The sequence below is a fragment of the Myripristis murdjan genome, chromosome 4 (assembly GCF_902150065.1).
Source record: "Myripristis murdjan chromosome 4, fMyrMur1.1, whole genome shotgun sequence".
Lineage (NCBI taxonomy): Eukaryota > Metazoa > Chordata > Actinopteri > Holocentriformes > Holocentridae > Myripristis > Myripristis murdjan.
In genome coordinates, this window is record NC_043983.1 from 26,480,986 (window position 1) to 26,508,484 (window position 27,499).

The 27,499-nt window shown below is 41.3% G+C and overlaps 1 protein-coding gene across 1 annotated transcript in view; it reads right to left on the bottom strand.

Annotated features, from left to right (window-relative positions):
• Positions 1-6,548: 6,548 nt before the first annotated feature.
• LOC115357993 (glypican-5-like) overlaps positions 6,549-27,499 on the bottom strand; it is a 56,697-nt gene continuing 35,746 nt past the window's right edge. Inside the window, exons 9-13 of the mRNA XM_030049760.1 lie at positions 27,061-27,093; positions 11,653-11,748; positions 11,503-11,557; positions 6,764-6,858; positions 6,549-6,656 (exon numbers count right to left, since the gene is read on the bottom strand). Coding sequence (XP_029905620.1) covers positions 6,549-6,656; positions 6,764-6,858; positions 11,503-11,557; positions 11,653-11,748; positions 27,061-27,093 — 387 coding nt within the window. The remainder of the gene's footprint in view (positions 6,657-6,763; positions 6,859-11,502; positions 11,558-11,652; positions 11,749-27,060; positions 27,094-27,499) is intronic.

Genomic DNA, 27,499 nt, shown 5'->3' on the forward strand with positions numbered 1-27,499 from the left:
AAAATAGCCTCACATCAAAACAATAGCTTTCACCCAGCAGTTTTCCAAGCTCAGTGTAAAGAAGGAGAAGGCCTACAAAATAAGCTCTCTAGGAAAAACCTGCAATAGATGTGACAGTTTGAATGATAGTTTATCATTAATTGCAGGGTTTTAAATTCAGGATTTTGCAGTGGCTGTAATATTATTGGGTCAAATGATTGCTGGAGAGTTTGGGATAATCTTAGTGTATTGAGATGATTTAGGTGACACAGTAGTGCTGTTCTCCCCCTCATCAACTACTGTTAATGTGACCATCAGCAAGACACTTCAGCCCAAATTACCTCAGCAGAGCTTCACTCCTTCTGGCCTCAGGACTGTGGATGTACCAGGCAGCCACCCTCTTTCGCGAAAAAATCCCTGTAACTGCAGACTGTGGCAGCTACAGTAACTGAGAATGTGAGGTTGTCCAGCTCTCAGAGTTAAACAGCTGCTAAACACCCAGCTCAAAATTAGAGCAGAGCCCACCTTCTTCCTTTTAGTCCCTGTCGGCAAGTGTCATCTTCCAGGCACAGAAATAAGGAGAGAACTTTGTTTGCTGTTGTGGCTGATTGAGCCTTATCGATAACATGCAGCGCTGAAAGCTGCACTTGCCCCCAGTGACAGCGAGCGTACCTGCAAATACCCAGAAATCGTGTAGCGTGACATCAGTGAACTGCACAGTATGCAGCAAGGCTCGTGTTTACCAGCCCTGTTTGTGCTTTATTTCAAAGGGTACCAAAGGGATGTGAGAGGCACAAATCTAAGGTTGACGAGTCCAGTTATATTTGGAGGGATCTGCTCACTACTGTTTAGGGCACAGCTTCACTTTTAAGTTTCGATTCATCACTCCCATGCCGAACAACAGAGTTTCATTTGGGCCAAGAAGACAAATTTACAGCGTCTCAGGTTTGAGGGATGGGACACGCTTTGCTCTTGCAGCCCCTCTTTGTGGTTTACGCTGATGGGTGTGTTTTTACATAAAACTCATGCCTCATGTGTACTTTCAACTGATGTGGGCTATAAGGCATATAAGACTGTCAGTCACGCTGCCTTATAAATCAGCGATAAACCCTGCTGTGTTGTATCCATTCTACCAAGGTAGGCAGGTGTGAATTTCCCAGTGACATTTCACGGCTGATCTTTATCACCATGAGGCTGTCAATAACGCCGTGCCAAGGGGCATAAAGCGATGTATTGCTTGAAACAGCTGTAAATCACACTGAGCTGTATCAAGTACAGAATCAGTGATGTGTTATAATGTACGTCTGCACGTCACCTCACACCTGCAACCACAACACGGTTAGGGTAATAAATATGACTTCAGTGACACAAATAATTCTTGGATATGAATATTACCGGACAACCTAATCGCTACCCAAGCTCTGATTTCATTAGCTTTGGCACACAGGCAGGATATTATTCAATAGAGCGAGATCACCGGCTTGTTGCAACAGCGCTCTCCCTCGCCTGTCTCCTTTAGTCTCTCATCCCTTTGACCTCCACTCCCTTTTCCTCTGTTTTCTTGTTCATCCACTTCAGCTGTCCCTCCTTTTACATCTCATTTATTCTCATCCCTCAGTCTTCCTCTCCCTTTGTCCTCTCTTTCTCGCTCCCTCTCTCTTCTCTCGCCCCATGGTGATTTGCATTCAATGATGTCTTTATTTCCCATCACCCCCTGGCAGTTTCCCGTGCCAACCAGCCAATCCATGCCAACTTCATGACCGTGCCAATCCAATCACAGTAATCCCTCAAAGGGCCAGAGGCCAAAGAGCTGCGGCTGCGTTCCCAGCCTTCCTCTATATATATCCAAGCCCTGGCTGTTTAAGACCATTTCATCGATCCAGAAGTGGTGGATTGCTGTTTAAGATGCACTGATAAACATAAATAACAAAAACACATGTTTCTGGAGTAAAAACCTGCACCTTGTGTTATAATGAACAGGAAAAATTCATTAAAACTTCATTTGGACATGATGTGCATGAATATACCCGTAGGTCAAAGAAATTCTATATTGTGTCTTTAAAGAAAAATGATGATGGCCAGCTACGTCTACAGCTCAAAATAAAGCTATAGCTCCGATAACACCACTTTGATTGATGGGAAATTCGCTGCACACACTCAGGAAGCCTTGTTCTATTTGCCTCTAGGACCATCATTATATGCTGTAGCGAATTTCTGCGATTTTGAATGTCTTCTTTTCAAAGAATTTCAAAGTTTTCTGACCAAAGGCATTTTCATTTTGTGATGTATAAATATGGAGGCCCGAGAAGACAGATATGCAAAGCCTAGTAGACAGACTAAAAACTTTATACTATATTCATAACACTATGTACATGCAATATATACATTATTTATATCATATATTTATATCATAAAAGGGAGATGAGAGCATTCCTATAGTATTTTAGAGAAAGTATGTTTTCTACTTGCTTGAATGTAATTGATTAATGCCTCATTAAACTGAATGTGAAAAGTAAAGCATATATCTGAAAAATAACTTTAATTACTGGGGCTTCCTTAGTTGGAGGTGAAACTTGTGACTTATGACAGAACACAGTATCAGGAGACACGGTTACATGTTTATTAAAGTTGCACATGAGATTCATTGTTTTAGTTTATATTAGCATTGTGTGTGGTTTGCACACACTTCAGACAAACATGTAAATCCAGGAGATGAACCAAAATATTGGTTGCCTGTGGTGCTTTCAGACCCGACTCAATCTTGTACTTCTCCATTGTGTGCTTCAAAAATGACATGATAATTAGAGCTGGCAAACAAAGTGTGTTGTTCAAATTGGATGAAGCACATTTAATTTTTTTTTTTTTTTTTATCACAAACACACACACACACACACACACACACACACACACACACACACACCGGAGTTCAATGGGCTGCATCACCTATGCTGGGAGCCAAGGTGGATTCCCTTAATATTCCAAACAGAGAGTCATTTCTGAGCTACAAAACACACTGTTTGACCTCATATACAAATATGCACTAATAATGAAACCACATACCCTCCACTGAATAAAACAGTGATCTCACCCATTCGCCTTGAGACCCACAGAAACAAACAGATGGCTGTTAGCGGCTCCCAAAAGAAGGTGACGGCCCTCAGAAAGGTGACTTATGGCACAAAGTGATCATTTTTATCTTCACTTTTCAGACGATTTAATTTGATTAATTATTCAAGGCAGCTTCAGGCTGTAACGATTAATTGTTTCACAAGATAAGAGCAATTTACACAAAGACTATAAGAATATAATATATTTGAATAATAGATTTTCCTTCTCTCTCTCTTTTTTTTTTTTTTTTTTTTCATTATTCAAAACACCCCTAATATCACGTTGTTCTCCCTCAGGCTGCCCCACTCCTCAGGCCCACAGAAATAAAGGTGTGTCTGCCTTATTAATATGCAGCTGTGTATGTGTGTGTGTGTGTGTGTATGTGTGGATTCAGGTCAGATGGGAAGAACGGCGGAAGATGGAAGGGCTGGCTAACAGCCAAAATAATTAATCTCATTTGGGTATAACATTTAAATATCAATCAAATAATAGCACATTTGTGTGAGTGATGTTTTTATAAAAACTCCCCTGCCAGCTAATGTGGCATCTGGGCTCGCTGCCCAGATAACTCATAGACTTAAGCTCTTAATGTTTTCTTTTTTTCCATTTATTTGTCTGATCCATCAGTTACGTTCTGGCTCAGATGCTAAAAGTTGTATAGGTGCATTAATAAGAGAAAGCCTCCCCTTGTGATTTTTCAGCACTAACACTGCAGGACAAACCAACTCATCAACCAACTTTTAGCTGTGATTTGTCATGAATCCACTTTTGAATTAGGTTAGTCAGTGTTACACTTTCACTGTTGCTGTCAGGCACAGGATCGGTCAGTGTGAGACTCACACCAGGAGGAAGTCACAGTGCTATAACTATTATTAAAAACATATTTTGAAACTGGCTTACCCTGCATATTTATTGCTCACTCTCCATTTCCTTTTTGTCTTCACTGGATACTGACATGAACTAACAGCGCATGTATGACACTCATTCACCAGATTAGTTTAAAATCCCCAAACTAGGCAGGAGACCACAGTTTTAATGATGATGTTTCAATTTGCACATTGTATTTCACTCACTTGGAGACCAGCCAGCAGCTCTAGAAAACATTTTGTTCTACAGTGGTTTTTAGTTTGAACGCTGCACTTCCACTGTGAAGACTGCTGCTACCGAGTCCCACAATGAGTTATGTTTGGGCAGTGGGTTGTTTGTGGCTCTAAAATACTGTCACATCAAGTCTTTTCTTGTATCCAGTATTTTTTTAAATTGTTTGTAATGTTCTTATTTTTATCAAAACCTCCTGGTTGGGGAAGGTTGTGGTGGCTTGCAAGCAGATTTGAAATTTAAAAAATGTGGACAGCCTGCACCAGCGGGCAGCTACATGGGTTCCTGTAATGTTTTCATGGCTTTGTGAACCCTGTGTATCTTGAAACAAAAACATGAAGTGTTCTTTATTCGTTCTACCCGGAATTAGCTCAAACACAGTGTTGATACAAACACAGAGACTGCATAAAGTATTACATGCCTGGAAATGACAAACTACCAGACAACAGAGCCCCATGGGAGGCTAGTTTTCTGACTTTGAGTCATTTTTTATGTGGCAATTTATATACTGAGACACTCTTATGCATGTAATGCTGTCAGAGCTGTCTGGATACTTCATGCAGAAATGAGAGCGCTGCATTGGCCCTGGCCTTGAAAACATGTACAGGGCCGCTGGCTGAACTATCACTCCCTGCTGCGTGAACATCTGCCATTGGTCTAAAATATCACATGATTGGTTGTTTCCCCTCGTGAAAAAAGCTTTTTCATTTCCTTTTCCAGTTGATTGCTTTTGTTTAGATCTTTGCAGTAACGCCTCTTTAATCTTTATGCGATGCTTCTGGAGTGGAACTGGAGTGTCGGTAAACAAATGAGCCCAAGCCGCGGCGACATACACACAGATGTATATGGTGACATGATCAACTGCGGCGGTGTCTCAGGCAAGTTTGCCCTCACTTTAAGTACACTGCTACCTTAAAAGAACAGTTCACCCAAAATACAAAAAGAGATACTTCCCCACTTGCCCCTAGTGCAATCTATCCATCCAGATTGTTCCTGAGATTTGGAGAGCTTTCCAGTTTGTGAAAAATTCAACAGCAACAGATCTCTCCAAAAACAGTGACACGGATATGTTCCATTATCCACAGCCCTCGAGGGCAAAGAGTTTTGTTGGGAGCTATTTCCTGCTGAAAAGCATGGTATCTATCCAGCCTCCAAACAAAACTATCACACAGAAATGATCTGGATGAACAGACTCCACTATGGGCGCTTTTCTATTACACAGTATCTGCTCTGCTCACCTCAGCTTTACTCACGTTTGGTACCAGTGACTTTCCTGAATTATATTTGACATTGCAGTTTGTACAATCTCACAGTGAAGCCCCTTATAACACCCGTGGGAATATTGAGTAGTTTTTCTTGCCTTCTCTACCAGAGCCTCACATTAGTGTTTTATTAAAAAAACAACAACAAGACCAACTGGAAATGGCTGCTTCACATGAACCGTATTAGTGTAACTAAGAGATTCGCTGATAAAAAAAAATATATTTTTTACATACATTAACAGTTATGACACAAGTTTTGAGAGTTTTGCCTTTTGTATTGCCTGGTTGTATGCAGGATTCAACACCAGCGGGGCTTCACTGTTCACTTTTTCTCTGCAGTGTTTCACATCATATTTTAATATCTGCTCAGCTGCTTGAAACCTCAACGGAGGTGGTTCAAAACACAATATCCAGTATAAGACAGTAACCCAAAGTTTTGCCCAATGGAAAACCAAAAAACGCGGGTAGAGCTGAGGCGAGTAGAGGAGATACCATGCAACGGAAAAGGGGCCCATGTGTATGAGGATGAAATCTTTTGTATTTTGGGTGGACTATTCCTTTAAGAGTGCAAGCCTTCTGATTACACAATAGCTGCTGTGGATTTCAGTGTCTGTGGGTGAGGGAAACATCATGTAAAGGTCACAGAAACCAAACTTCCCTTCAGCTCCCAGCTCAATTAACTACTGCGTATTAATTAATCTCTATTTACACACCCACCCACTGTTATCTATAGAAATTCTGTTTATATATAAATATATATATATATATATAAATCTGTATTTACATCTCTCTTCAAAAAAGTCAGTAGTGCTGTGCAATCTATAATAGCAAAGTTAAATAAATTCATAGAATAAACAAATACATGTAGAGGTAAGTATAGGTAATAAAATAAAATAATAATAAAAAAAAAAAAAAACACGCAGATATGTCACTGTGATGAATCAACAGCTCATCCCCCACGTCACGTCGGCCCCATCGTACAAAAGGTTATGAGGAAAAGGTTGCCCCTTGTTACAGAAACTCAGAATGACAAACAGAAAAACACAGGCTCAGCGCTCTGTCTTTCTGTCTCTGCTCGTCCCACGATCTGCCTCTCGGCGGTCAGCGGGGTTCCCATGGTGACAGCAGCAGCAGCAGCAGCAGCAGGGTCAGCAAGGTCAAGGGTGAGGGGTGAGAGGTCAAAGTATGGGCGGAGCCTCTAACAGCCACCTGAGAGAGGAAAGGGATTACCGAAAAGATAGGATCACAAAGGGAAGATGGAGACTCAAAACGCACAGACGTGGAGGAGAGCGAGGTGAAGAGGAGGAGACGCCTACCTTGGGAGGCGACGGGCGACGAGGAGGGACGTTAGGAGGGGCGTCCTTCATCCCCGGGGTACGACTGGCAGATACACCGCCCGACTCATCCTCACCTGAAGACACGGAAGAAAAGAGGAAATGATAAGCTTGAAAGAATTGCATTTCCTGGGGAATGCAAATGTCCGGCAAAACATCGTCGTCAACTCTTTATGAAGGATGCATAAAACAAAAACTAAAACGCAAAACGAAGGAGGGGCGGTGGGACAAAATCGAGACCTAACATAAACTCAGAAGGATGCAGGGATTGTGGGATTTTTGCAGCTCATTTTGATGACAGCACACACTGTGGAGAGGAAATTGAGTGGGGAGAAGAGAAAACAGAATAATAAAGGCGTATACATTTTTGCTCCTTCAGGGGATAAATAATGGCACAATATTACAATAAAGTGAGGTGTAAAAATAGGTAATAATAAAACCTGTTCAGCCACAGGATGCTTTCACTCAAGGCCTGTCGAAAGTCCATTACCAACCCACTGCTTTTGTTGCTTCCATAAAATTCATGCTCACAGCTGACAACATACCACATATATACACTGTGTACAGGCACACATTTACAAATACATATACACTCACATGCAAACATGCATCGTAATATACCATGTAAGTGCTGCATAAAATTTGAGTTCATTATGCATATAATAAGTTAAATAATTGATAAATAATTAATAAATACTAATAAATAAAAATAATTTCATTCAAATGTACAATTGATGTGTTAAAAACAGATAAAAATGTTACTAGTGCATTGTAAATACTGTGCATTTCATGGCCGGAAGTAATGTTTCCCAGTTGTGTTGCCACTACAGTGAAATTTGATGGCACTATGTGTGAGGCAGGCCGCACATGTTGCAGCGAAGCTCTGTTACTTTTCATTCATTTATGTCATGTCAACGTCTGAAGCTAAAAACAGACAACAAAGGGACTCTAAAGAGACTTTCTAAGGACTTTAATGGACTTTAACCTCTTTTCACATCAAGCGGCCAACGAGGTATTTGTTGAAGTTTAAACATCTTTCTTCACACCGGCGCTGTACGTCTCATTTGTATTTCATTTTACATGCTAACGTGCCGCTTATGCATGTTTGTGATATGTTTGTTCATGTAAATATAGTTCTCACGGCGTTAGCAAGACGTGCAGGGACGAGATGCAAGATATGTACGAGCAATAAACGCCCGTTTTCGAAGAACGACCTGTGTCTGTCATGTTGTAAAGAAAGCTACATGCCATACATAACAATATACAACAAAAAAAAACTTGAAAAAAAGAAAATAGCAAACAAAAAAAAAAAAAAAAAAAACACCAACAAAGACTTCAGCTATGTTGAATCACTAGTTTTTAATTCATATGCTGGCCATACAAGTTTCAAACCAACCTACGTAACCATAGAAACTAACTGACAGTTAAGATTTAAGCTAACTGCATTAAGATGGTAACCGCTTTAAAAGTGCAGTGATTAATTTCGAGTTGTTAACATGAACGCAACATGACAGAGCAACTGAGCAGGTCTGCGTTATGTAACGGATATTCAACGAGTAGGTGTGTGTTTAACGTTTTTAAGGCGCAGCGTGGAGGCAAACAATAAAATGTCAAGTCGATAACTCAGCTGTGCTCGCTAATAACGAAAAAGCTTTGACAGCTGTGTGCTTTTTAACGTTGCTGCAGTTACAAGTAGAGCAGCGGATGAATTTAGCACGGTGGTTAAACTTGGGGCCGAACCACGATCACTACGGTAACTGTGATTTTAACGCATACCTGCCGGCCAAAACAGAAAAGACTATTCAGACCCGATTATGACATAAAGGATTTTAATTCTCTCCACCATTCACTTGGTGTCATCACGCTGTCCCCTCAACGCAGACCTCGGAGTGAATTAGCCCTTCTATACCAACCAGAAGCAAAGCGAACATTTATGTATATGACAGTGTTGCATAACATTAGATTAAATGGATATATCATAATAAGTATCCAAACAGAAATCGTTCCCACTGAGAATCCTGATGTTGCAGCAGGAGCACGACCAGGCCTCACTCTGTATTACACACGAGGACTTTTTTATCTGGTCTTGCACGCAATGCAGCCACCTCTGAGGCGTTTTAAGTGTCTGGCAAGATAAATCAAATGCGCCTAAATAAGGTCGAGCACTTGGAACCATTTGAGAATCTTTTTTTTTTTTTTTTTTTTTATCATCGAGATTCATAAATTAAGAGGCAGAGCGAAGATTTGGGGAAGTCAGTTCTGGTTGTGCTTTTGGTCTCACGGTTTCTGAGGCATTGCATTATTGGTAATTGTTTTGTTGTTGTCTAGACCTGAATGATTTATGAACCTCGCCCCGCCCTCCCACGGTTTCGTAAATGCGCGCGCACACACACACACACACACACACACACACTCACTCACAAACACACACACACACACACACAAACACAAACAAACGCTCACAGATGTGTGAAGTGTTGCTTAATTTAATTGGCACACGGCTGGACCTCACCAGCTGCTTTATTGCTTTCGATGTGTGCATGCCTGTGTGTGTGTGTGTGTGTGTGTGTGTGTGTGTGTGTGTGTGTTGGCAGTTCTGCAAACACCTCCTGGGAGGAACTCAGGTAAATGAGTGGATTAGGATAGGATGGAGATAGACAGTGCCGTAGGCAAAACACTCACACACACACACACACACACACACACACACACACACACACACAAAGAAAACCGGAGACATTCTCACCTGCTCTGTCACAAAAAACACTCGGTTGCAAGTCTCTCTTTGTCTTTTTCATTCGCTTTCTCTGTCCCCTCTCTCTCTCTTTTTCCCTCTCTCTCTATCTCTCTCTCTCTATCTCTCTGTCTCTCTCTCTCTCACACACACACACACAAACACTCACACCCTCTCCCTCTCTCTCAAATACACACAGACACACACTTGCCTGGGCAGAAATCTGATTCTGTCACCTACAATAGACATTGTCCTCTAGTACAATAGACAAAGAGAGTCTTTCAGTAGCTGAGGAATGAAGTGAACTGTTAACTTTCACACACACACACACACACACTCACACAAGCATCTGCTTGCAACAAAATGATACAGACATCAGGATAGTACACATATGCACATGCACCTACACATAAACACAAAACACTCACACACACACACACACACACACACACACATGTTGCACAATTTCTGTGTTATCTCTCAATGTAATTTCTGAATACAAGAAACTGAAAAACAAATGTGCATGACAGAATAACTATGTGTGTGTCTTCATGTCTGTGTGTGCACGTTTGTGTGAATGGGTGAATGTGTGCGTTTGTCTGTGTGTGTGTGTGTGTGTGCATGCGTGCGTGCGTGCGTGTGTGCGTGTGTGCGTGTGTGTGTGTTCGAAGATGATTTAATATCACCAGAATGCTTACCAATTAGGCATCTGTCATTGATTTTATGCTCTCTTACCAGATAGCTGCATGGAGTAATATGGGACCCCACGACATGCAGCTGTGTGTGTGTGTGTGTGTGTGTGTGTGTGTGTGTGTGTGTGGGTGTGCAGGGGTTGTTTTTATGTCCATCTGTCCCTACAAGAATAGACAACCCTCTAAAGTGGAGTCAGATGGGAAACAGACTTCCTCAACATTACAGCACAAAGGATAAAATAAAATAATTCCTTTTCCCGTTAGAGTAAGAAAAAAAAGAAAATTAAATTCCAGAAAACATATTGCAGATATTACACAAAAAGACTGTCATATTCATAACTTCAGACTGAATATGAAATAAGAAAACATTGTGATCATTTAGGAATAGAGTTGCATGGTAATGAACAAAATTATCCATTTCCCAGGAGTGTATCTTGTTGATATTTCAGTTTCAGAGTGTGTTAGAATTACCAGTCACACAAAATGTTTATTACATCGGCTATCAGCCCCTCTAAACTTCAGAAAGAATTTGAAGCGCTCTGTCTTTCTGTTTGAATGAGCCAGCTTCGATGAACGATAGCAGAAGTACTGAAACTTGGAAATATTTCTGCCATTTACCTTGTTGAGCAAAAGCACGGACCAAGGACTTCAGTGCTATTTGCTTTCTCTGATCACTCATAAAGAGGGACAAAAGCTATATCTGTTTATACCATAGTCTGGTTGGTTACTCTTTTCTGATTGGCCGGCAGGTGTGCATTAAAACCATGTATTGCACACGTAGTTCACTCAAATTTATCCACCGTTCTAAATACAACTTGTAACCACAGAAACTTTGAAAAGCACAGCTGTCATAGCTCATTATCGACTGTGGCAAGCAGTTTCGATTATGAATGAAAAAACACTTTCACCAAAACACTTTCACCAAAACCGCCCTCCACTTTGCATCAGGTGGTTATTTGCCTCCACATCGTGCCTAAAAACCACTTAAACCACACCAACTAATCAATTATCCCTTACATAGCTATTACTGAAGATAAACTAAGACATAATTTGGAGATACAAAGGGAAAATAATAGACTATGAAGTGCAATAAATGATATAAATGTTCTCAAGAGGTGGCAAGTGACAGTTTAGAATATGATCTTAAAAAGTGGTAATGAGTGCTAAATAATAAATTAATTCAAGTAATAAGTAGTGCTGTCAAAGTTGACCCTTAACCCCGTGCAACATCACACATGAGGCAGCGACTGAGCCGCTGAATACCAACGACACACAAAATGAGTGTCAGGACAAACGGCGGCCCGCTCGACCGGCAAATTTTCTTTCAGGAGGCATCCGGATCATGGATCTCTGGATAGAAACACAAGTCACACGGACACACCGCAACAGTGAGATGCCATTCTGTCAGACCACAACAAGGTTAAAACATCAGCTAAATGACAAACATGTTTGCGTTGGAGCTTCCAGCGGTGGCAGTGTGTGAAGCAGCGGTGCTCGCCTGCGCTGTCAAACCGCACTTGTGGGAAGCGTAAGGGGCAAATCTGTCAACACAGCAAAACCGAGTAATGTATAGCTGCTAAATGGAAATGTGAGCAATCTAAAGGCACACTTTTCCACTGTATGTGGGATTGCCCAGAAATTGCAGCATTTTGGAATGAGATTTCGCAAATCATTCATAAAATGCTAGATGTAAAGCTGCCTTTAGATCCAAAACTCTTTATTTTGGGCTTATATCCTAACACCCTAGTCATACCAAAAAGCAAAATAGCTCTTATAGATATGTGTCTACTCCAAGCAAAACGCTCAATTGCTTTATCATGGAAGAAAATTCAAAGTCCACGGGTGGGTCAGTGGCTTAGAGAAATGAGCAGTTGTTGCGCTATAGAAAGGATAACATATTTTGAAGAAGAAAATTGAAATGTATGATAAAGTTTGGGGACCTTTCACTAATTACTTAAGGGATGTTGATGTGTTGGACATGAATAGAGATGATGACAATGGAAGTACCTCAAAGTGATGTGGCTCTCTATATAATGCTGGAGGATGTTGCATAGCCTTTTATTTTGTTTTTGTCTTTGTTTTTTTTGTGTGTTTGTGTGTGTTTTTCTTTCTGTATGTGTGTGCATTTTTTGTAATTATTGTGTATAATTCGTTCTTTTTTTTTTTTGCTATTATCTGGTTTAATGTAAAATAATAAATATATTGTTCAAAAAAATAAATGGATTTCCATAGACTGTCGGCCCATGTGCATTGGTGAAGACAGCAGGCTGAAAACCATCAGATTACATCGAGGAATCCATGCTTTTAAACCCTCTTGAAGAGCAACAGCTGTTTCCAAAATACACCACATAGCAGTGAAAGGGTAAGTCATTTTATACATTTTCAATAGGTGATTTATTGCGACTAATCTAAGAATTTCCGCGTGATTAATGCAGTTTAGAAAAATAAATTGTTTCACAACCCTAGCAAAAATAAAAACACTGCTGGGAATACTTGGTGTAGATGCAACAAGGCAAGACTGGCACGTTAGGCTAAGGGCCTGCTGCATGTACACGAGTAAGGATGACAGTAGAATCGATGCTGAGGTACCAAGTCAAGACCAAAATTCTGACAAAAGTGTGTTAGTGTCGACGCAGCTTGATCTCTCACTCTGTACCTCCGTGTTGTTATTCTAATGTAACCTAAATCTTTAAAAACTAGAAAAAACACAAAGTTTCTGTTCACTTGTTAGTGTTCCTACAAACTTTTTAAACAAAGCAGTGTGCGCTGGGATGGGATTTTCTTTTTTTTCGCAGTGGTATCCGTTCAGGTATGGAGAATCATGGGATTTCACGGGTTCTGGTGTCGACGACCAAAATTTGTGACGTCCCCGTGCGACCGCAGAAGAAACACAAACACACACAAGCGGGCCTGAGAGTGTGGAAACACGGCTGCAGTCATGGGTATCCACAGCACAACAAGGCTGATAAATAGACTGCATGGTTTACATCAGTGTCAATTAAACAGCCTCGCATGTATGCCAACACGCTTTGGCAAGACTACGTGTGTGTGTACGTGTGTGTGTGTGTGTGTGTGTGTATACGTGTGTGTGTGTGTTCTGAAGCTGGTGGCTATGTGCCGTCTCCTCCTACATGCCCTTCAGCATGATTGTCTCTTAGCAACAATCCAGAACGTGTCACACAAGGCAGATTGGCTTGAAATACTCTCTCGCCCTCACACACACACACACACACACACACACATGCACACAAACACACACAGCCAGAGGTGAGTGATGAACAATGTCACCGGTCATGCTCATGGGGGAGTTTAACCTTTCCTGCAATGAATAATGTGCATGTGTGCATGCATGCGTATGTGTGTGTGTGTGTGTGTGGCAGGGTGGGGGTCAGAGGGGGGTGTGTGTTTTGGGGGGGTGATAATAAGAATGCAGGACTGACATTTGAAGGATTCACACACGGCGAGCTCGGTGCAGCGGTGGATTGCAGCATCCAGGTCAGTTGCTGTTTGGGCTCAGTCACAACACGACGGTCTTTTCCATGAAACCCCAACATACAAACAGCTGATATGAGATCCGGGCTCCATTCCCTCTGACATTTTACATGCCCAGAGGAATTGAACTGACAGCTTACAGCGCGGGACACACATGGATGTCACAAAAACAGCTGGTGGAAACAATAGGACATTGATAATTCCCCCACCCTACCTCCTCACCCCAACCCGCTTCACAAAAACCGAGCGACAGTCTCATTTTAACCGTCGACGTGAAATTTTAAATACTTTCTGAAATAATTACATCAAAACGGAACGGGCGCCGTGCCAACACATCTCTCCAGGGTGACAGTAAGGGTCCCAGGCAGGTGGGGCAGGGCCATAAATCACCGTGGTGGTAACCCACAGGAAACAGGCATCGCCGTGACAACAGAAGACGAGGTTGCCAAGCTCTCAGTGCATCTCACACACACACACACACACACACAGTTGTCTTCAGCTTATGGATCTAGTGAAGATGTTTTACTTGCTCGGCTGGAAACCATTGAAAACTGGCGATTTCTGACAAGTATTATTGTACACATATTGTCCCTAATTATGTTTTATGATGCCCCCCCCCATCCCAGAGTCACATTGTAAAAGGTGCGTGTGGGAGAAATAAACTAAAACTAGACTTGTCGAATGGACCACCAACATTTAAGTCTGTGCCGCGTGATTCTTCCTACGCTAATTCCTGAGATAGTTTCAGCTGCTGGTTGTTTTTTGTTTCATTTTGTTTTTGTTTTTTTCGCCATCATGATGATTAATTGTGTTCAAAATTTTACCACTTATTTCACTGAGGAGTTTCTCTCTCAGTTTTCTGGAAGAGCTAACACACACACACACACACACACACACACACACACAAAGTTAAATTAAAACAGCAGAAAACACTCACTGTAGCTCCACACATCTTTAAATAGCTGTGACTGTCACAGCGTTTCACTTCACATAAATGCCCATAAGATACTTTTTTAATATTCCTAATACACTTGATAAGACAACACAGGGGAATAGGAAAATAAATCATCTCATTCTGACAGAATATTTTTTATGAACTAAATACAGACACTTTTTGCTGAATAACTTTTATTTATTTTTGTCATTTGCATATTCAAAGTAGTTAATGTTTCATGGGAAGTGTGCAAATTTGCACTTCAATTAGAAGACTTCTTTATCTCAGCGGATAAAGTCAGAGTACATTTTCCGCTTTCTTTGTGATGAATAACTAAAGAGCTGGTAATTAACAAAATAAAATTAATAGGACAAAGGACTGAGAAAAACGCCTCAGTGAATTACAAGCTATTCTTATTAAAAAGCAGCATGCCAAATTTGGCAGCCATACAAGTTAAGCTGTTAAAAGGAAATATGTAAGCTTGAGCAAATGAAAATTTTAGGCCATTTTGTGAATGGTGTACTTGACACAACTTGTATAAAATCAGATATTAACTGTTTTTGGTGACTATTTTGTGTTGCATCAAAGTACAGAGTGGTGACAAATTAAAGGAGAAAAGGTGATTAAGTGACCCCAACATGTTTGTGAGTGCTGCATAATGAACTGGTGTGAATTATTTGTCACGGGCCGAGGTCACTCTGCCCTTACAGGGGCAGGTACATGAACACACAACCTATTCAGCTGATTTGTGGTTTCTATGCAAATGACTGATCTCTTCTAGGATCACACGTCTAGGACCACAGCTCTACAATGAAATGTCACTACATAATAATTTGGTAGGTATTATCATAATGCAAACTATTTTAGTCAGATTCCATCACCATCACTAAAACACCAGAAGCACCAGAGTGGTGTCTGGTCATCCAAAGCTACAGAAACAGCTTTAATGGACCTGAGCATACACTGTGAAAGTGGTTTGAACATTACTGGATGGATGTGAAGCAGTAACTTTAAAAAAAAAAAAAAAAAAAAAAAAGGAGTTCAGTGATTAAAATGGACATGGAAAACAATTTACATTATATTAACCCGTATCAAACCACAATGGGAGCACTGAGGCCATGTGTATGGTGGCATCGCACACCCAGAAGAGGCCACACTCATTTGGACAGAAACAAGAGCTGAATGACATGGTTAAAAACAACAACAACAACAACAACAACAAAAACAGATCACAGTTTTATAGGTATCATGATTGTCATATGATTCACTGTTTTGGTATAAATGATATTTGTATCATGGTTTTAATACCAATAGTGTGATTTTGTGCTGGAGACTGTACCAAACAAACATATTTTATTATATTGAAATAATTTGACTATGTGTCGGTCAGGGCATCTCTGTCACACCATAATACTTTATTTACAACACTGTATTGACACATATTTTAAATACAGCTCATGTGATGTGGATGTTGCACTTGGCCATAGTGTGATTTCAGTAATGTTTCAAATAACTGTTCAGTCCAAACAGAAACCCTACCATAAGGATGTTTGTTTCAAATTGGTTCTTTATTTTTGTGTCTTTTAATTTGTCACTGGCTGTCTAATTGGAGGCAAAACATTATGTAATCTGACCAATCCAGCCAAAGTCTCAGTTTTCACCTGTGACGCCTGAATAGACTTCAGTTGTGTAACCTCGTGTGTCCCAGGCAGTCTGGTCTTTACCAAACCCTCGTGAAGCATCCAACCCAGAGGAGCCAAAACCCAAACCTCAGCATAACTACATTTAATTCTGTCTCATACATTCCTGCAGTCTGCCATCTGAAACAAAACCCTACTGATAACACAGCATCCTCCTAATGACAGGAGACAATACCTTGTGTATGTGTGTTTGTGTTTGTGTGTGTGTGTGTGTGTGTGGTGTGCTTGCGTATGCATGTTTGTAATTTCATGTGTGTGTGTGTGTGTGTGTGTGTGTGTGTGTGTGTGTGTGTGTCGGAACAATGTCAGCTATGCTTTGATCAGGCAGACCTGTGTGTAAACTCAAAGTTGAATGAATGCATTTTGATGAATCTAACAAGGAAGAAAAGCACTTGCATTGTCTCGTCTTGCCTCAGACGGTTACCTCAAACAGTTCAAATATTTGTGTGTGTGTGTGTGTGTGTGTGTGTGTGTGTGTGTGTGTGTGTGTGGAAGATAAAGAGAGAGGGAGAGAGAGACTGTTAATGATGGTGTTTCATATCAGATGCCTGTGGTGAACTGTACAGAACTGTCCATTTACACCCAATTACGCCCACTCTTGTTGCTGTGTATATAAAATAGAGGTGCGCGCACACACACACACACACACACACACACACACACACACACACACACACACACAGACACAAACAGATGATGTGAGGTGACCTTGAAAAGAATGGGTTGTGAATGGGCTGAGTGTGTATGTGTGTGTGTGTGTGTGTGTGTGTGTGTGTGTGCGCGCGCATGCATGCATGCGTGTGTGTGTGTGTGTGTGTGTGTGTGTAGGCAGGCGTGTAAATGTATCCCCAGCATTTCCAGCTGAATCAGTAATGAGCATTTCATTACCTCAGCCTCAGTTCCCTGGGGAGGCAACACACACGCACGCACACACGCACGCACACACACACACACACACACACACACACACAGCCGGCAGAGTATTGCTAAATGCAGACTATGCGTTAAGCAAGTACTTATTAGAATCCAATTCTAAACAGATAAAGAATAAAAGAATCGTGAAAGGAGAAAGAAAGAAAGAAAGAAAGAAAGAAAGAAAGAAAGAAAGAATTAAGAACAGAATGACAGTTCAGTCTGTGTATCAATATGCATCGTTACGCTGTGAGAAATCAATACGCTGACACTATGTGACTAATTCCTGCACATATATTGGACTTAGCGATAACCCAGGGATAGGCACATGAGAGAGGATGTTTAAAGGTTTTATGAGTTGACATTTAAATTTACACCCACAAGTCCAGGATGATGTCAACACTTAAGCCACTCTGATTCATAAAAAGTCATGTGAGGTCATTTCATGGGGTCTTTAAAATGCTCAGGAGAGGCGCTATCATTGGCCAGTTTTTCAGAAATCCAGACTTTTTTTTTTTTTTTTTTTTTTTTTTTAAATCAGACAACTAATCGTGAAAAGAAGAATAGACACAGAACTCCATTATGGTTACAGCGTGTTAGACATTTCTGTAGTGCTTTTTCTTTGTTCGTTTTTATGAATGAACCCGAAAAAAAAACACTTCAGGAAGCATTTTTTTTTCACTTTGGCAAAGGCGTGAGGAGCTGAGAAAGAACACCGCTTCCATTGGAGTGAAGGCGCTGGCTGACAGGAGACTGATTGCAGATAAAAAAAAATCACAGCAAGCAGATGAATAGTCGCAAACTTGAAATAGTTTCAAAAATGAACCTGGCTACATCCGTTACACCGAGTTAAGGACATTTATGAATCAACAGGACATTAAAAACTTTTCATTAAACGTCAGTCTTCTTACTTTGCTAGAAAGTGTTGCATGAAGCTAATGATCCACCCAGGACACATGGATGATTCTGGCGTCTGTTTTCTCATTGCCTTTAGCTGAACTGAGTCACGGGACAAGCTCCTGAAGCTTTGGTATGTTTTAAAAATTATTGACAACATTGTGGTAGTGTTATCTCGCTGCCATGTCCGTTGGCCCCGGCTCAAATTCTGCCTGGTGAAGATAAATGTGCTGTGACAGTGTAAGAAGTGCAAGCCAGCATCGTGGACTTACAAAATTTATATCCCTGCTTGATATAAATTAATTATAAGCTAAAACATTGACAGTGTTGTAATAGAATTTAAGAGGAAAAATAAGCCGGTAATTTGTTGAATATGGATGGTGGGCTGCTTCAAGGTGACACAGATGGAGTTAAACATATAGCCTCCAGTGGAATAATAAAATCTATGGAGAAGGGATGCAGAAAAAAAAAGAGTCCAACACTGCAGTCTAAATGCAGCCAGGCACTGACTGTGATTGGAGGCGGATGAAAGGATGAGCCAGGCAAAGCGATTGGTTGAAGGCTGTGAATAAACATACACTGATGGGGGTCTGGTGCTTTTGTGTGTGTGTGTGTGGCAAGTGAATGCTTGTCTGAATACAGGAATGAAGCGGGGGGGAGACTAGGCCCTGCAGTTAAACAAAGCAAAGGCAACAGGCTTTTCTCAGAAGGTCAAATGTATGGCGATGCAGCGTCCTTGTGGAGAGGAGAGCAAGTGCACAAATGGTTTTTATACAAATGTGCCGGCAGCGGACAGACAGGCTGACGGACAGGCAGACAGGGAATGAACAGGACATGGCAGCTGATGTAGGAGACCGTTGATGGAGGTTATGTGGATGTTCACAGCCTGTGAGTGCAGGTAGTCGACCATGCACGCAGTTTTATTCACAAGGTTTTCTGTAAAGATCGGGTCTTTTATCTCTCTCCTGGGTGTGTCGCACAAAAGCCTGTACAACGCTACCCGCTAGTTGCTTAGCATAACTAGAGAGAGAGTGAGAGAGAGAGAGAGAGAGAGAGAGAGAGAGAGAGAGAGAGCAAAGTGAATGTGTAATTCTTTAATGAGGACCATCTCCGACCCTCGGGATCTATCATTGTAACTCTACTGCTTATTAACCATCGCCACATGCTGAACACACATACTCACACACGCTGTGATGCAAATGCACATGCATGCATTCTCACACACACACACACACACACACACACACACACAGCATGCAAGCCCTATCATTTGCTTTTTTCTTTTTCTCTCTACACCCACTGTTAGCCCTCTATCATCCTTGCTCCTATCTTCACGCCTTCCTGTCTGCTTCTCTGCCCTCATTTTCTGTGTGTGTGTGTGTGTGTGTGTGTGTGTGTGTGTGTGTGTGCATACACAGTCTCTATCTCCTGAACGGGGAGACCTGGGGCAATACAAACACATAAACTAAAATCAAAGACAAGTGACGAGGGAGAAAAGAGGAGCAGTAAAAAGGGGGATGCCAGTCATTATAAAAATAGATAAATACTGATAGTAATAATAACAGAAGATGACAGAATAGAAAGCTTAACATTGTCACTGCCTATGACAGTCCATCCACACTATTCATGAAAATGACAAAGATGGGCAGAAAACCTCACACTTCACTCTGTGATAATTACATGGATTTATAGACTAAAGCTGCTCTGTTGACAATCAATGGTAGCCTGATGGGACAGACAGCATGTTTTACAGTCTAATGCACACATAATAACACAGGATCTAGCAACGATCACTCTGAACCAAAAGTATATCCAGATACCCCCCAAAAAAACATCCTAGTTCTGCTTTCACAGTCACCTGCACAGATTGAAGGGCGAGTCAGACAGTTTGTGGGGCGTCGGTGAATGTTTACTAATACGGATCGAACTGTCCCAGGGCAGAGGAATAACATGTTCTAGCACAGGAAAACACTGGCGTTCCCCTTTAAGATGAAACAACATCTAAAGGCTTTGTGAAAGTGGCCCCAGGGAACTCGGGCAGAGGCCGGGAGAGCAGAGCAGCGCCGAGATGATAGAGGGAAGAGCTGATACACGGAAGATGGAAAATAAATAGACAACGGTGCAAAAGCGTATCCTGTGGTGTATTTGTTACCCGTGATCACAAGCAAAGTGAATCATTTTCAGTTAGTTGTCAGTGCATTTCATTCCCCAAAATGACTTCCTCATTAGATCAACCAAATTCAGATGGATTAGGCAAAGCATAAAGCTGAAAAAAATGTGTTAAGTTGCCAAAGAGAGACAGCAGACTGTCTGTAGCACTCCGTCTCTCGACCCCCACCTCCTCCCTCCCTCCCTCCCTCCCTCTCTCTTTCCTCATTGTCATCAAATAGGGTCCCATGGGAGTACGGACCACCTGGTAACCATGGTTACTGGGAATGAGTGCCCCTCACGACTACGCATTCTCTCTTTCCCTCTCTCACACACTGACTCACGCACAAATACACTTCACACTCTGCAAAGATACAAAGCCTCCCTGAAAACACAGAAAAAGGATGTAATGGAGGATAAACCCACATAAAAACTTTATATACCCATGGATTTTTTATGAACGGCTCTACAGTTGTACTTTTTTGGCTGATGTGAATCTTTAAGACTTCAATTCACTGTACAGACCTTAGTAAGTAAGATCAAATCAATGTAAGTTATATGGAGATAAGGTCTTTCAAGGGAAAAAAGCACAGAGTAAGCTCTTCTGAAGATATTGGTATTGGTGGTTGTGACACCTTATGATGATCACTGACCTCATGTCATATTTTTCTTCACTTTATTATTCACAGTTACATCAAATCAAGAGAAGAGAAAAGAGGAGAAGAGAAGAGGAGAAGAGAAGAGAAGAGGAGAAGAGAAGAGAAGAGAAGAGAAGAGAGGAGAAGAAACAAGTAGGAGTTGGGCAGAACTGTGATTACATTTACATTATTGACGTTATAGGACACAGATATGTCTGGGGAGACACAGAGATCGGAGGAGGGGCAGTTGAAGAAGGGATTGTGTTGGTTTGAGGAGAGAAAATCAATCAGATTAATCTTGGTGAGTTGCAGAGGAGAGGAGGATGAGAAATGAGAAAAGAGGAGAGAAGAATAGGGAAAGAGAAAAAGCTTTCGCTTCCAAAACAGAGGGTAACAGACCGTGTTTATTGGCATTTGTTGCATGCATTTAAATGTCTGGTGTATTTTGAACTGCTGCAGTATGACAGTAAACTGAACTGACCTCCATAGCAACTTTAGCCTGGAGTTAGCTTGGACTTCTACTGTGTGAAGTCAAGATCTATGACAATATGTGCCATCAGACGTCAACGTATGGGGGCAGTGAATAAAAGATACTGCTTTTGCAGCTGATGCATCTACAGCATAATTCACAAGAACATGAGTACAAAGCGAAAGCACAAACTGTCAGCTTTTTATGGCAAGTCTTTTTTTGTCTGTAGTTAAAAACCACAATAAAAAACAAAGACACCAACAGGGCTAACTTAAGCTCACTGTTTTTGACTGCATGCCTAATGTAATGCCCGGCTTTTGTCTTTGTTTTTGATCTGTGGATGATGTTTGCCAACTGAATTTCCCTCTCTGGGATACCAAAGATCAACTTGCCTTGATGTGGGAAAATGGACTGAAATCAAATAGTAATGCAATGTGCGATGTCTCAGCATGACTAAAATAACTTTTCACTGTAAAAATGATCTGACGAAGGAAAACACAATTATGTGAAATAGCTGAGGACACACATGTGAAACTGTGAGTTTGATTTCAGCTCAGAACTGATTTCCCCACACCCAAATAATATCTCCCGTCCCTTTCCACTATTCAACAAAGCTAAAACGTCGTGAGACATGACATGAGATAGAAAAAACAATATTCATCTTTTGTTTTATTCCTATCTGCAGCTCAGGGTTAGATAGAGAGAGGACATAAGCTGCATCATGTGTGTTAAATAAAGAAAACATTGGGCTGATATTGAGAAAGACATTATAAGTTAAGAAGCAGCACGCGACTGGATCAGTCAGAGAGAGCACTGGTCCATCCATAAAACATACTGGATTAGACACACAGGCACACAAACACACACATTTGTATGCCGGCATTCACATCAACACACACATACACACTCACACATGGGCAAAAAGCACACAGTGGGCATGTATTCGCAAGCAGTCAGAGGCATACACACAGCGGGCCATAAACATGGATCCATGCACGCACCTACACACAATCACAGACTCTCTCTGTCTCACACACATGCATGCACACACACACACACACACACACACAATTCTCTGTATACACACTTCGCATCCAGCTTATAAATAAGCTCCATATTTCAGTGATTCGGAGTTCGAGAAGTGGTTTGCAGACAGAATTTTAAAGAGAGAGAGACAGAAGGCATGGTCAGGCAGGCAAAATGTCATGTCTAGCCAAAAAGAAACAAGCGATTTATTCATGCATTGCCTCAGAGCAACTGGTCTAATGTACAGCCTTAAGAAGTGAGAATAAGTCAAAGATAAATACATAATTCTCGTCTGTCTCTGTGTCTGTGGTCTTCGCAGTCTGGTTGAAGTTGCACCATTCATTCAGGTTTTGGTGCGTGCAAGGTTTGTTTACATGGGCAGAGATGCTGTCTCGAAGTGAGCCATGTAGAAAATCCCCTTTTTTCATTCTTTATTGTGATTATTTCTTCAGGAATTCATTGTGGCTTGAGAGACAGGATCCCCACACACCACCTTGGTAAATCACAACCAGCAATTTTCTCTGCAAATAGCCAGTGTGCCATTTTCAGACCCAGCGGGAGGCTTAAGTTTCCACTGAGGCGACACGTCAAGCTAAGTGAACAAGATGTGACAAATGTAAAATAACTGCATTTGAGAGCTGTTAAATAAGAGATGCTACCTAAAAAAACAGTGGCAAAGCCAATATCTTCAAAGACATTATACTGTACTGCCATAGCTCTTTGTTAAATTTTAATCTCTGTTCCTGCTGTTGCTGATTGCTGATTGATGTGTTATATTAGTGATAAATATTGCCTTTTCATCAAAAACTGCACATGCAATACCAAATATGCATCTGCAGGAAGATCCAATTTAATTTTAATTAAATTATGTGGGCAGAGGGGGTTGAACAGGATTTAACATCGCTGCTAGGAGGAATACATTACTAACAGGTGGAGTTTGGGTGGACTTCAGCAAAGGCCAATCAAATCAGCTGCTCTCATGCCCTTTAAAAACAGCCCTCTCCCTGCGACGTGACATACACTGGCATTTTCTAATGGAAGACATCAGATCATCTTCTCCAAAGCAAAAACGGTGTTCTTGGCCAGGAGGCACAGTCCATGCAGGATGGACCTAAATCTATATACAGCAGCTAAACATGAACTTATACTGCATAAACATGCCGCCAGTTTGTCCCATTTTAAGGTGAATTTATGGTTTTGGCTGTGCTTAATGACGCTGATGTCATATCAGAGGACAATTGTTCACACAATAACAGTGCAGATACAACAGTCTTTGTAGAATAATAAACACCAATTCCATCATTTCATCGGTTGGAATTTATTGTCCTTAAACAATTTCCTTAAATGAAACACTTGCTCACTCACTTCATCATGCCTGTATTTAAATGGCACAGTTTTGCCACAATTACCAAATGTGAGAGAAGCAAAAAAGCAGGTCTTTTTACATGATTTACTTTACATGACAGAGGTATAAACTGACAGCTCCCCATAGTAACACTGTTATTTCAACTTTCGGAGAGAAATGTGGAAATTGGAATTTACTTAAAAACACACAAACGTACACTTGTTTCCCGTCCCGCCGTTTCACCAAAACAATTGCAGCCATGTTTCTGTGCTACCACACCATGTTCATTGCAGCTATCAGTCTTTACCTACTGGAAATAAAAACACCTTGCTTCAGGAAATACTACTGGGAGACCTGACGGAAAGGAGAGGATGCAGGCAGTTGCTTCCGGCAACCGCGCATTCTTTAAACTGGGATATTATTGCATTATTTTCATATCCCAAACCCCTTCACATCTATGGAGATCAATGCTAACATGGCTACGGCCGTCACATAATGCATTACCTCACTAAAGGAATGACAGCAGAGAGTAATGAGTGAGGCTGTAGGGACAGTGAGCCTGACAATGACCTCTGACCCCGTTACACAACATCCTGCCCGCAGGGACAGACATCCCCCAGCCCGCCTGCGTCACCAGGGTGTTATGACCAAAAGGGTGACACAAACTGCACTTATGGGTGACAGGGTGAATTTGCAGAAGGATGAGTAGAGGTTTACTGGAAGTATGGAGATCAATCACATGAGCCCAGCACAGCCACAGTGTCGTACATTTCACTCTGTTCTAATTTTTTTCCATCTGAATACCAAATAATTCTCTGGTCCCTTTAAAACAATGTCAATTCTATATCCATATTCCATATATGTTTACAGAATTTGAACATTGTTATGACATTATTGATTTGACCTGAAAAAGACTGGCCCCGGTCACAGACCAATAAAACTATGGAAACTCTAGTCACAAGCCACTGCGATCATGGAAAAGTTCTGTCATCATGGGTTAATCAACATATATATTTCTCTGGCTAAAGATAGATACAGACTGTAAAACTTTCCATAACATATAGAGGAGGGTGTAGTCATGCGAGCACCTTTTGAAGACTGTTTGACCTTCAAGCCCTGGCAGGAGATTACCATGAAAAAAACAACAATGTTCCATTCTTACTGTGAGCCACCAGGCCTGTTTAGCTGAGAAGTTCACCAGGTCCGCCCAGATTACCTGCTGAGTCTCATGGCTCTCAAACTTTTTCAGGTCAAGGTCTCAATTACATTTGGCTGACAATCTAATTTGTAGCTAATTTAAAGCTGGGATCTGGGATTTCCCTAGTCTGGCTAACACCAGTTCCAAGAGACTGTGAATGTGGTGTTAGGCAGACTAGGGAGGAAAAGATCTTTTGATCTTGTTGCCTTGTTAGACGATAATGAGGGAGCTGTTGCCTCAAACAAAGGTGGCGTCCGACACTGGTTGCATATCACCAATATGACACTAATGAATCACGATCACAATCATAGGTGATGACCTTGCCAATGTGCATTCAATTGATTGGCAGGCGAGGGGTACTCTGAATTCAAACATGAGAACCAATCAAAAACAGCACTCAGAATTTGAGCGAATGTTGCCAAATGAATGAAGCCTGTCCAAATTAGTACTGACAGCTTCTTTTGTCCCATACAGTTGGAGTTTCCCAATTTCTTGGGAACATGCTGTTCAGACCAGAGCAAGGCCAGTGTTGTGCATGAACACGTCGAAAGAATGACATTCACTGAATGTGCTCATATTTCTGATGAACTGAATGGCTCTTTTTACAACTAATGAATGTGAAGGCGAGTAAGTTAACTTACGAGGGTTAATGATGCTAACACACAGTTTTACAGCACCAGAGGCCCGAGCAAACAACCGGTATTCTATTCTGAATTAGTCATGGATCTCAACAACGATGCAGTCCTATTGTCCCTCGCTGCCAACGACATGGATCAAGCACATCTGACCACAGATCTCCTAAGAATTTACAAACCATTCCCATCATCAGCACCAGAGCCGAACAAAGTTTCAGGTGTCTGAAGCTCATCAGGAGCTATTTGTGTTCACACACATGAGGATAAAGACTTGATATGTGGTGCACGCTCTGCCAGGTGAGCCCCCAAACTCTTCCTTTTAATGTTAAGTCAGCAGACTCGGGTGTTCACGGGAACATAACTTCAGTTGCTCCGTTCTACTCTGGATATCTGTTTTTGTGATTTTAATTCGGGATGTTTTAGCTTTTATTCTGATTTCTGTGTGCTTATTTACAGTGTTGGTCTATGCCATGTTGGTCTTGTGTTTTACTTCTTGCTTTTGGTTGTATATAAACTTGAATGTGCATATCAGTCAGGACGGCCAAACAGGTTTTTTCACTTCTAAGCTCTTTGGGTAGGTTTGCATTTTCGGTAGCAGTTGATGAAGAGTGTTTCAAAACATGATATCGCCAGCTGATTGTGCATAACCTTGTTATCTAGATGAATAAAATAACTATTTATTACTGAAAAACGGGCCTGCATTTCTTTAAGCTATTCTTCATTTTCTTGTAGACTTCCAAGGGTCCCATCAAAGCCCCTGGGGTCCCCAGATCTCCCCGTGAGACCAATGTATTATGCATAAGCAAAAGCATGATGAATAAGTCAAGAGATAAATGAATAATTATAGTTTATCTCTCTATTTCTGTTTTCATTGTGACCTGGTTGGTGTGGCATCCTTTATCCTAACCAAGTCGAAAATAAACTGCTGCTCTCAGCAGAATGAGAGATGGAAAAGAGGAGAGAGAGAGAGAGAGAGAGAGAGAGAGAGAGAGTGCAGATGAATCCATCTCTCAGTACTATCCCTCCCTCTGGGCATTTCCCTGCTGGCACAAGATAGGAAGAGGCCTCTGCATTTTAAAACCTCTCCCATGCCATGGAACGCAGTGTGAATGTGTATATGTGTGAGTGTGTGTGTGTGTGTGTTTATGTTGCTGATGTATGTGTGTGTGCATCTGCTGACGTGTGTGTGTGAATCAGAGTCTCTAGATTTGCATAAGAGCTTTTATGTGTGCATTTGTGGCATCTGTGTGTGTATGTGTGCATGTGTATGTGTAAGCCTGCTGATGTGTCTATTTTTGCATGCATGCATGTGTGTGTGTGTGTGTGTGTGTGTGTGTGTGTGAGACTCTTCGTTCTCCTCACCAGATCCTTCACAGCCATCTTCGTCATCGCAGTCGTCTCCGCTCCCCCTCTCTCTCTGTCCGCTCCCTCCCTCCTCTTCCTTCTTCCTCCCTCTGGCTCTTCTTGCCCACCCCAGGTCTATCAGCAGCTCCTACAAAACACACACACACACACACACACACACACACACACACACAAACATAAATGTCCATTCACATTATGAACACACATGGAAAATTCCCACAAACTCACAGACACACTCATATTTACATTTAGACCATACTAGGTGTTTACACTGTTACCCAGGGTGACTTACAATGAGCACAACAACTGAATTTATTGAAGTCCCAGATCACACATATTGCACACAACCAATAGTAATGAGGTCAAAGGTCAGGGCCATAGTGCCATGACAATAGTCAAAGCATCATGATATTACAACAATTGTGTAGTAAAAAAAAAAAAAAAAAAAAAAGAGGAGCTGGAAACAAAAGAGAGAGGCAGAGGATTTATTTGCAGATAAAACATAACAGAACAAAGAGACAAATATAACAAAA